This window comes from Amphiura filiformis, chromosome 7, assembly GCF_039555335.1.
Source record: "Amphiura filiformis chromosome 7, Afil_fr2py, whole genome shotgun sequence".
NCBI lineage: Eukaryota > Metazoa > Echinodermata > Ophiuroidea > Amphilepidida > Amphiuridae > Amphiura > Amphiura filiformis.
The window spans coordinates 54,029,821-54,042,143 of NC_092634.1; the positions used below are offsets into that span (position 1 = coordinate 54,029,821).

The following is a 12,323-nucleotide window of genomic DNA, read 5'->3' on the forward strand; positions in this document are numbered from 1 at the left end:
TAACATGCAGCCTGATCTGAAAATGCCAAAAACTTGCACTTCTAAGTGCCAGTTTTTGCATACATTAAAATATACTTTGTACAAACACTAGAAATGTTGTCTACTAGTGGTATTTAATGCCTTAATTGAGTTTTAAATGGGGAAACAGGTGATAAATTACATTTTTTGTAAATGATTTGTCCAAATTCAAGAATGTGTGCAGTTGTGACCACTTAAGTAGTTTCTCATGTGCACAGCATGAACACTATACCACTTCATTTTATTCTTACACAAAAGTGGAAAGGGAATTGTAAAAGTGGAATTGTGGAATGATATGGTTCTCCTTTCCCCTGTATTACAAATATGCCAAAAAAATCAGGTTTGAAAATTTTTAAATGATCGTTCACTATGGCTTTGAGCATAATCAGCATAGCAATAATTGGTAGTCCTGCTCCAATTTTCTAAACTAAACCCCAGCTTAAGATACATCTATACTACCACTCACCTTAATTGCACAGCTAATTGCGGGTCCTTATCTTTCTTATACCCAAACCTATAGAATGTGTCATTCCTTATCATGAAGAAGGCATCCTTCCAGTAGCTACCAGTCAGAAAGGAACCATTAGCCTTGAATTGCAGTCTCCCTTCCTTGATTACCATTGGTTGGTAGAGTTGCATGTCAGCAGCTTGGGCAGAGTCTACTAAATCTTCCCAGTGGACCAGTGAATATAGGTGAACTTTTGTGTCTTGCATCTGTATGTGTGTGAACACAAAGTAATGTGATAATATGATCTGATCCCAAAAGACCAAAGTTGGTAATAATGAAATTGAAATATTTGCAGAAATAAGGAGCAAAACTACAATAAACTACATAATCAGAAAATGAACATATGTGACCTGGTCTGACGAAACCCGTCATAAGTCGCACTCAGTCATTTCGAGATACAGCGAGTCAAAGTTGGGAAAGGGGTGAAAAACCTTGCAAATTTTGTTTTTCAGTTTTTATCATTTTTTGATTCCTTAATATGTTTATTTTAACCTACCATTGAAAATAAAATATTCTTTTATGTCTAAAGCACCCAAATCTAGCATTTTCTGAGCCAAACAAAGTCCATTAACATGTCATTTTACAACTTTAAAGCCATTTTTCTTGCATTTGCCTTTTCTTTGTGTCGCTTCCCCCCTTCCCGTTGAAAGACCGTAGAATGAGGACCACATGTCCCAGAAACATAATTTTGGTATTAAATGAAAGCTGAAGACCTATACTAAATGATGACATCAAAAACTCAATTTTCAAAATTAAAGACTTATGTCTGGTTTTGTGGGAGCAGATCACATATATCAAGTTTGTGACTTAGTAACCAAGTATGCCACGGATATGGGAATGTTAAAATCAGTAAGCTCAGGTACTGAGTAAGTTAAAAATGGTAGTAACTCAATTTCCAAAATTTCAGAATTGGATCCGAGAGGTTCATATCATATCACAATAAATAACGCCCCCAACCACACCACACTTACTATTTGCCTAACCCCACCAATCTATTGCCTGACTAAATCACCCCCCCCCCCCCAAGTGGCTGAAAGATAAGAAGTTGACAATGGTCACAGGTAGGGATGCAGAGTTTTCTCAACAATTTGAGAACCTGATGAGATATGTTTGAGCAGAGTATTTTACCATCCTGTTCTCTCTTAAATTTCTAGCACCTTCCATTTATGTTGTATAGCACCCAGCAGAGTCTTAGCCAGAAATCAGAAACCACCCGTCCAAGCAGATACCAAAATTTGACCCTCAAATATAAAACAACTTGTCTATACCCATGGAAGGGTCACTGTGGTCAAATATGTCCTGATTTGGCCTTTACATGTCACTCTGAATTAGTCTCAAGTTCATATAACCTTAAAATCGTCTGTTTTAGAGCTATCACATCTGTAAAATCCATTAAATCCACCCGTCTAAAATTAGATTAGCCCGTCTTAAAGATGGACGCATGGCTGGCTAAGACCTTGGCACCCGGATTCATTTTGATGTTTCAAAGAATACATTGGAAAAAGAGAGGAAGAGAGAAAGAAGGTATGACAGGCAGGTGGAATAGAGAGTAACACATATCATCACTCAGACGGTAAAGGTAGCTAAAATTTTAAAAGTTAAGGGGGTTTAAATTTCCTCTTTATTTTAAAAAGAAAACCAAGATTGGCATGCTAGTATATCACATCTAAATCATCATGGTAATCACAATGTATCAACTTTTTATCAATTTACCTCCATCCTGCACTCCCTTGCAGCAAACTTCTGCATAGATATCAGCTGTGTAGTGGCGTCAGTTAGGATACTAGGTGCATCCCTTGTTCGACTCCCTCCCTCCATAGCTAGCACTAACTCTTGTAAGAAGTATCTGCAAATCAAATTATCACGATCAAAAACCCTCATCAATATTAATGTTTGCTGTCAATGTACCTATACTTTGATCAGCTTGTAATCGGCGGGAATTGTTAGGCTTTTACAACTACACCAAAAAGTAGACCACCATTAAGAGTGATATTATTGACCTGTCTGGTCTATATTATGCGTGCGAAATAAAGTAGACAAAATATAGGACTTCAATTAATAATTTGTGATGCTTCTGTTGAGATGTCACAAGGCAATTCTCAAAATAAAATTTATTGATATTAATCCCCGACGTTGTAAGGCCCGCAGATTACGAGCTGATTAAACTATATATATCTACACCAGGGGCTTTAAAAGACTGCTCTCAGGCCAATCCAACCCACCAACCACCAGTGTTTGGCTCTTTAACAACTCCTTTTTAAGAAAAACATTAGAACTGTGCCGACTTTCATCGTTTCTTGCCCTTCTGCACAACAGTCTGTATTTTATTTGGTCCCCCACATCAAGTTGGTATACCCCTGGACGAAAAAGATAACAGGCTGTGTACAAGCAGTCAAAGTCTCTGCATCACACGATAATGATGGCCGATTGTTCCATGAAATGCGACGGGCAAAACTGCTACGCACATGTTTTTACTGTCTAGCAAAGGCACGCAATGCTCTATCGCGTATGCTAAGGCACACAACGCTGGCGCGATTGTTAGACATGGCACAATCGAACAATCCGCCCTCATGAATATGCAAGAATTCAAAGCATACAATGCAAGGGGACTTTGACTGTTGATACAAGGTCTAAAAGTAGTCTGTGGGCATACCTTGCCCTTCTTTTCACCTATTTAATATGCAAGAATACTGAATGAAGACAACAAAAATTTGCAAAATATGATTGTTTTGCTTGATCATCCATTTTTTTCTTTTTTAGCTAACCCAATTTTACCTTGATAACTGCTCATCCCCAGTATTTAACCAGAACTGATTCCTCCTATTAGCACATACAAGCTGTATAGTCTGGTAATTCATTCCAACCTATTATGGATACAATTAAAATTACAGAAATGGCTAGTGAATGATAATAGCAAATACTAGTATATAATATTTTGTAATGTAGCAAAAGAAACTCACTAGGAATCAGCATATTGAGGCCTGGCATAACACGCTATATATAGTGCGTCAACTCAGAAGTACAAAGTAAATAGACCTGCAATGCGTGTGTAAATGCTTCTTTGGCACGCCAACTGCTGCGCGATTTGTACTTGCCGAGCACACCACCCTCTTTATGCGTCACATTTTTTTAATATGCAGTGCGTGTGATGCAAAGGATCGACCCCGATGCCACAAATGTGGTTTGTACTTCTAGGTTAAGCAGTATAAATAGAGGTCGTCAGCCTTTTCCGCGTGATCCGCCATCTTTTGGGTACTGTCGTTCTGCATGTCATGCGTAAGAAATTACGCCCCCGACTACGCGGAAGTCGCAGCACGTAACGCACCTCTTCAGTCAAGCATCAATGCGGTGATCTTAGCAACAAGGCACTCCGTACCCACAAGATGGCGGCATTGACGTCACAATGACTACCTCTATTGTTTTATTTATTTAACCATAACCAATAAACCAATAGTACAGTATTTTGTATTGAGATAAGTTGACTTGTGGTGTGTTTTAAATCGTTAGCTGGGTCAAAGTGTGTAGGTATTATTATTTTTCACACATAGGGGTTGACGGTTTAAAATTGTTAGGGGTCATTTCGTATTAACTCATAGGTAGAGTACTTAATAATCATGCAGAATAGCACAGTTTTGGAATAATACCGTATTGCAGTCCAAATGGCTTAAGGGTTGGTGTGGGGAAAAAAGCAAGCAAGAACGACTCTTTGAACGAATAATTGAAGACCAATAAATATTGAATATTAAATACCCTGATTTTTATCAGTACCCATCTTCTTTTTTTTTTGTTGCAAATTTATAAAGTATATAAATATGTTCATCATCTCATGTCCTGAACTTCTAAAATATCTCTACATACAAAGTGGTTTTAAACCATTTTAGAAAATCATTTTAGCCCTATATATTTTTTTGTTTACTGTATCCTGGTAACTGAGATGTGTGTTTCATAACAAACCATAATTTATTCTATTGAACATGTCCAAGTAGAATACATGAATAGAATACATTAAATCCTTTGTTATACTATCTATAGAAATATACTCACTGATTATAACACTGAATAAATTAAATAGGCCTAAATAATCTCTTCCACATAGACAATTTAATAGTACACCATGTATGACAGGGTTCGAGGTTTGAGTACGGTTTCACTGCCAAATGTGTGGAAAAAATATTTAGGTGTGAAAAATACTTCTAAAAATGAGCATATATAGTATTTCTAAGGTAAAAATGTCTGAATTTTCAATTTTTCTAACTTAGAATACTGTATCTTAAGTCGTTTTTTTGTTAAACATGGATTTATGGCCATTTTTTACTGAAAATGACCAGTTTTAGGTGAAAAAAAAATTCACCATTAATTTTGAATCCCTAATATTTTCTACTATATAGATAAATGTTGTCTTTCTCTGTTATTTTGTATTACCTGATGGTTTATTTGTTCACATAAAACTGTTTTTAATTGATTTCATTGCTTACTTTGTATACCATACCTGGATAAAGTTGAACTTGAAAGTGAAAAACGAAGCCCAAAAAAGGCCATTTTCGAGAGATTTGTATCTTAGTTTCGCCATAAAATTTGATCTAAAGGGGTTAGAGACCTCATTAACCCCTCATTTTAATGATATTTCAATTTGCCACACACTGGTAATAATTTTAACTTCCTTCAAAAAAGAAAAATTGAAGAAAATTGCAAAAATGTTACCCCTACCCCTAAGCGTGAAAAAATATGGCAAATTGTAAACAAAATTATTTCGAAAAACTTATGGAGGTACAGCTCTGAAAAGTTGATCGATTGTGCACTCTACCAATCCCCACAATCGATTAGATTTGTGGAATGATGCCATGTATACTTTTTTTTCAAAATAATTTTTTACGACTCAGATTTTGCCCCATTTTGATGTTCACGCCATTTTTCTGATGTATCAACCCTTAAACCCAAAGGTCACACCCATAAAATTTATTCCAGGAAGAGCAGTCAATGCCTTTCATGTTGTGCCCTCAAATATGTAATTATAAAGGGATGATCTGATGATAATACGACCACCGATGATGAAGAATCTTTCACACCGGGAGATGCAATGTAGTATGGGCAAAGCATGGTTGCTTCTGGTATCCAGCTAAAGTCATTTCCCCAACTGATGTACCTGAACATCTGAGAAGTTCTATCCTGAGAAAACTGAAACAGAATCAAGTAATAGTCAAGTGGTATGGCGAAGAGAGCTTTAGTTCTGTACCAGCTCATCACATCAACCACTTATCAGAAAATAAAGTTGATGCAGCCGGTGCCGCTAGATCACACAATATTCAGTTGCGCTTATCAACAAGCCATTTCTGATGTCAGGGGTGAATAAAGTGCTATGCTTCAGTATAAACATTTTAAGATTGTGTAAAGGTAATCAGTTATACATTAACACTTTAAGAACATCATTTCTTTATGAGTTTAGACATCAATAGATACAGGGTGTCCCAGAATGATTTGTACCGTGTTTGCAAAAATAACTAAAAATAGAAGACGGGCAGTGTATCTATTTTTGATACCAGCATTATAATGTTGGACATGTCTCCTACTTATTCTGTTAATTTCAGCACGCTACCTTTATTTGTTTTGGCGTGGCATGCAATAATGTAAAATCGATGAAAAACGACTCGCATACCTTTGAAAAATGGCACGATACGATTAAATGAAGAACGTGGGATGTTTGGCACAGCATTTCGACGACAACTACTGTTGGGGTAGCGCCTTAAAGCTTGCCGGACAGCTGCAATGTTCGCTCTAGTTCTTACAAATCTTACGAGCACCTGAAGCTTCACTCTGCCGATTCCTGACAGTTCCGTGCTCGTCAAACTTCTTTACGTTATACACTATTGTCTAATGAATCTTCTTTGCTTCTCAACATAGCTGCCGGTTTGTCAGTAAGTTTTTGAAAGAAATCCACACTGCTGTACAGTAAATTGAGGAGCCATCTTTTCTGTACCACAACCAGTTCGATCTCTGCAAGCATTTCAATTGACATGGACCTCACACCACAATAACTATAATATTATTTGAAACTACCGCCAAAGAGAGAATGGGATTAGGCCACAAATCCTTAATTCCATATAATGATTGCTTCGTAACGTCATAAATAATAGATAGATATCGGCTATTTAGTGGAAATATGAACAGGGCACAACTAAAATACCTGCATTACATTTTCCAAATAACTTTGTGCTGAACGGTTATTAATGTTACAGATTTTCAAAATAGGTTGGGTTGTCAAAACTTAGAATTCACCATTTTTACGCAATCTTCTATAACTTCTACTAGAAACGTCCAATTTTTAAAATCTAAAAAATCTGAGAAAGCTAAATATATGTAAAACTTAAAATGCAAAACAATATGACCATTTAACATGCCCTTCATACCTAAAAAATTCCATCTTTCCCGGTACAGATCATTCTGGGACACCCTGTATATTATCTTGACACCAAACCTGACCGCTATATGTTTACTAAATATATAGGAATACAGGGGCCTCAGTACCAACATCATTTCATTTTCATACATGATAACAGTGTTTAATCAGTCTTTATAGTTTGTTTAACATATTTATAGATTCAAAACAACTTTAACTGAAGTAATAATGCTCTGTAACTTTTTTTAAATATAGTTGTGTTCCAAGTAGACTCCCAGGATTGGTTAAAATTTTTGTATTATTCTTCGTAAAAACAACATGCGCTTAGAATTTGTTACATATCTTTAAAATGGTGATACCCTGTGTATTAAAAAGTTCAGAAATGGACTCAGCACGAAATTCTAGTCCAGAAAACATGTATAATGTTATGATAACATGAACTTTATTTTTCCCCCATTTTGGCAGTAAAACCGTACTCAAACCTCGAACCCTGTCGTATGTATCTTCTATAATATGTTGTTAGGAAAAGAGATTAAAAAAGGCTATAAGGTCATCAAAGGTCCGGTTATAGGTCAATTGGTTCAGGTCAAATTCAGGCATCAATTTTGAATACATGTGATAGTCTGTGATATCATACATGTCATAATGAGGCATCAATTTTGATATTTTGTCTGTTACCGGATATATAATGGAAATGTGTGAGGTGGATATACTAAAATACCTTGGGATGTAAATGGTGAGTACAATTTAGATTGCCTAGTTGAGTTGGATTGGGCAAATAAATATAAAAGAGTTACCAAAATCACAAAAATGAAGCTTACGGAAAACTACCTAATATGGTGGTATAGGTGACAAAATATACAATCTTTTTCAACATTGCCGTAGTGTGGTTGTGGTAACCTGTTACCTATGGCTTAATTAAGTTTCAGTGTTGCAAGTTCAAAATACAAAATATAGCTCGACATTGAAAATAGAAGCATTTTAACCGGTTCGTTTTTTCGATAGTTGTGGAGCACCAAGTTCATGAAGTCATAAAAGAAATCAGGGACCACTTATTCACATTTTACATATCAACATTATTTCCCTAATGTGTTAGCAACACATATCCAAAATTTTAACGAAATCCGTTGATAGTAAGCTTTCCAAAATGAAGTGAATTTAAATCATCAGTGATGTACCTCCTTTTGGCTTCTATCTTCAAAAGCATGTAAGCTACATTGATACCGATGCAACCAATAAAACGAGAAGATTTGCCCCTTCATTTTGCATACCACTTTGTCCAATTTTTTTTTGTAATTTCTTCACAAAATGCAAGAAAATGCAAAAAAAAATCAATGGGTGTAGTACCCCCTTAACTATAAAATATTAAAAAAAGAAATAACAGCAGAATCGATTTGCACGTGAGTTAACACAATTTGACTGATGCAGTTTAAAAGCAATACAGAAGTTTGCAAGATACTTCTTGATTGCACATTTCAAATGATGTTGAATTTTAAAAATGTCGTATGGGAGAGAATTCCAGACTTTAAGGGTAGACTAGGTATTGTTGGTCGAAGCAGCCTAAAAATCGATTTTCATGATCTAAATCAATATATTATTGAAAAATAACACTTTGATGTTTTTCAAAAGTTCATTCTACAAATCATATTTTTTTGATTGATATGCTTGATTTGTTGTTAATGATTTATGTACGTTTTACACAAGTGTTGTTGTTTCAGCCCTCTTTACAACATAACTCATCAAGAACCACAGGACCTACAAAGTATATCTGTGATATTTGAATGCTTCTACACACTCGCTATGAAATGATCAATGTAATTTTTGTCGAAGCTCACTACCATTCGCAAGATGCCGTGAACTACCAAATCGCAACAGTTTAAAATAGTTGCTAACCTTAATTGCACGATATAGAAGTGTGGAAGCAGCAATACCGTTGGTATTTGGAACCCTTTTAAAATTTAACATGTTAGCTATAAATAAATAAATAAATAAATTTTGGATTTATAAAGCGCCTTTCTCCAGATTTTAGAGGACTCAACGCGCTGTAATTTCGCTGCAATTGTGAATCATCACAATCAGATCGCATCAACTAGGTTGCTGCCGAACGGCGCACACCTATCCGCATTTAGATTGTAATATCCACCAATTATCTGTGCAGCTCCCCAAATTCCATTGGGTGAAGGAAGTTTTGATAACCAAACAACTAATCACTGATTTTTGCGATACAGGAGGAAACCGGAGATCCCGGAGAAAACCTGCGAGAGCGAGCATGGAATCGGGATAAACCAAGTGCACATGAGTCCTTGGGCGCGCCCGGCTGGAACCCGGGACCTCAGTGGTGCAAAGCGAGGGAATTACCGCTCATATGCTTAACTTCGCCCTCCCATCGTGCTGATGAACCTCAAAAATCCTTTCAAAATGTTCTTCAGTATATAATGATGCCACCATCCTCTTTATATGACATTTTCCAGTAGATATCCACTAAAAAAGCTTATTCCCCAAATTTCAGATGGTTCTGATTATTTTGGGTTTGCGAGTATATGCATGATTATGTGTATTTCGCTGCGACAATGTGTTTTAATTTCGTTCTGTTACACCAAAACTAAATTCAAATTTCACGATAATTTTGCTCAAGGAATAAATCTACAAGAATTCATTTGTACATAAACATTATGTAGCCAAAGGTTTCCAGTGGTATAAAAATCTCAACTTTTTTTGAGAAAGTTGGGGATGATGCTGTGGATCACATTTTTAAGATGTGTTCTAAATATAGCTTTAAATGACTAATCAAATTATTTTGAAAACTGGCGTAAACAGAGAATTTTGAAAATAATTTTAAAATTGGACAATTTTAATGAAAACAATAAAATACAAAAGCAATCGTACCCTGCTTTTACCAAAATCCCATTATCATTATCGTCAATATGGCTGGTGCATTTTAGTTTTTCATAAACAAGATAAGAATATTTTGTCAATTAACAAGTAAATTTGTATTTGTCATCCAGCAAAACCAATATAAAATTTGATTAAGCCTAAATGATGCATATTTGCATACAAAACTATTAACGAGATTTTACTAAACAATATAGCTTTTGTAGTTGATTGTTTTTAGTAAAAATTCAAATTATAATTTTTTAAACCATATGCCCAAATTTGATATTATAATTTCAGCATATTCGTGAATACAGTATAACCATAATATAACTAGTAACTTTATTTTCTTGATAATGTCACAAATAATCAAAGCTTGCAAGAATCTAAAGGCATAATAAAACATTTTCAATATAATTTATTATAATTATCTATTAGCACTCGGTGTATTGCTTTTATGCAAAAAAAACTCAGGGCAATTCTGACAGCTGAGGCACGATTTAGGAGAAGTAAAAATGAGAAAAAAAAATCACTTTTTTGCTACTTTTAACAAGAAACACATACAGAAAATGTGAAATTTGTCAAATAGAAATCAGTATCACAGCACTTCTATAGTTGATGTTGATGGAGGTCTATACGTATTTTCATAATCTATGATTTTTATTACAGTGAATATTGAAGCCAGCAAAACATATTACTCCTATTTAAGGGTAGACTAGGTATTGTTGGTCTAAGCAGCCAAAAAAAATTGATTTCCATTATCTAAATCAAAATATTATTGAATAATAACACTATGATATTTTGCAAAAGTTCATTCTACAAATCATATACTTTGATTGAAAACATGCTTTATTGTTGTTAATGAGTTATGTACTTTTCCATAAGTGTTGTTGTTTCAGCTCTCTTTTCAACATAACTCAAAAACCACATGACCTACAAAGTATATCTGTGATATTTGAATTATTCTACATACTCACTTTGAAATGACCAATGTAATTTTTGCCAAAGCTCACTACCATTAGCAAGATGCTGTGAACTACCAAATCGCAACAGTTTGAAATAGTTGCTAACCTTAAGGGATCTGGAATGAGCATTTTGAGCGTTTTGACAGCATTTTTTATGGGACATGAGAGCACATCAGACCTATCGAATTGCATTCTGAATACAAAGAATGTCTTTCTGATATCAAATAATTTTCATTTTATGAAATTCACGATATAATACAAATTTTATGACAAATTATTAAAATTTGATATTTTTCACATTTGGAGATAACAGTCCTCGAAGTAAATTTTATAAATTTAATGATATGGTCTTAAAGTGTATGTAGCTGGGAGGAAAAGCCGACGATCAATTGAAAATTTTGACCTTTTCATATTGAAGATATGGATTTTTTCCCCAAAAGACCTAATTTTTTTGGTATTTTGGGAAAAAAATCCATATCTTCAATAAGAAAGGTCAAAATGTTCAATTGATCGTCGGCTTTTCATCCCATCTACATACACTTTAGGTAGAAATCATCAGATTTATAAAGTTTACTTCGAGTACTGTTAAATATCAAAAATGTCAATTTTTAATGATTTGCCATAAAATGTGTATTACATTGCGAATTTCAAAAAATCAAAATTATTTGATATCAGAAGGCCATTCTTCGTATTCAGATTGCAATTTGATATGTCTGATGTGCTCTAATGTCCCACAATAAATACTGTCCAAACGCTCATATCCCTTCCCTTAAAGTACTTAAAATGATTAATTTAATTAAATAGTCAAATTCAAATACACAAGGAGGGGAATATATATTTCAAATGTTTTGATGCTGTCATTCATTTTAATATTTGTAGTTATCTACAATTAGTTGATCAATTTGAACAATTATCTATTTAACCAAATGATATTTGAACTAAAACACATTTCCAAAAAGCTGACACAATCAATCGTTATTTGCTCAAATTTGAATATCATTTTCGAGTAACATTTTCATGATTTGTAAGTTTCAACCTTCTTCCTTCCTTATATATAGCAAAATAGAAAAAGGTGATTTGATGGGCATTTAGAGTTAACCACAGCATTCATTGCCAAATTAGAGCAGAATTTGTGATTAAAATAACAGTAATAAATCACTTTTTTGCATGATGCATTTACAAGTTTAATCCAGCCATGTTGAAGCCACATACAACCTACTGTCTGAAGCTTTTATTCATCTATAGAGGCCGTCAGCGTGACATCATTTGCCGCCATCTTGTGGGTACACGCTGTGATGGACGTTCGATCTCATGAACACGCAGATCATTTGTACCCACAAGATGGTGAATGGCTGACGGCCTCTATTGTGTCCGATTTGAGCGGACGTATTAGCAAACGTTACCAATCAATATTCATGAAGTCGAGTGATTGACACCTAAAATATAGGTGACTTTATTATTACATGTAGATGGGTGTAGGCCTATAGTAGGTGAATCGTCGGGTCATAGCGTGTTCATTCATTTTATTCAAATTATCCGCACAAACCAGTTTGGGCGCCATGTTTAC

At 34.8% G+C, this 12,323-nt stretch overlaps 1 protein-coding gene across 1 annotated transcript in view; it reads right to left on the reverse strand.

Annotated features, from left to right (window-relative positions):
* Window positions 1-12,323, reverse strand: part of LOC140157342 (pleckstrin homology domain-containing family M member 2-like) — a 38,731-nt gene that overhangs the window by 6,353 nt on the left and 20,055 nt on the right. The window contains 3 exon segments of the mRNA XM_072180503.1: window positions 485-732; window positions 2,240-2,372; window positions 3,302-3,390. Coding sequence (XP_072036604.1) covers window positions 485-732; window positions 2,240-2,372; window positions 3,302-3,390 — 470 coding nt within the window.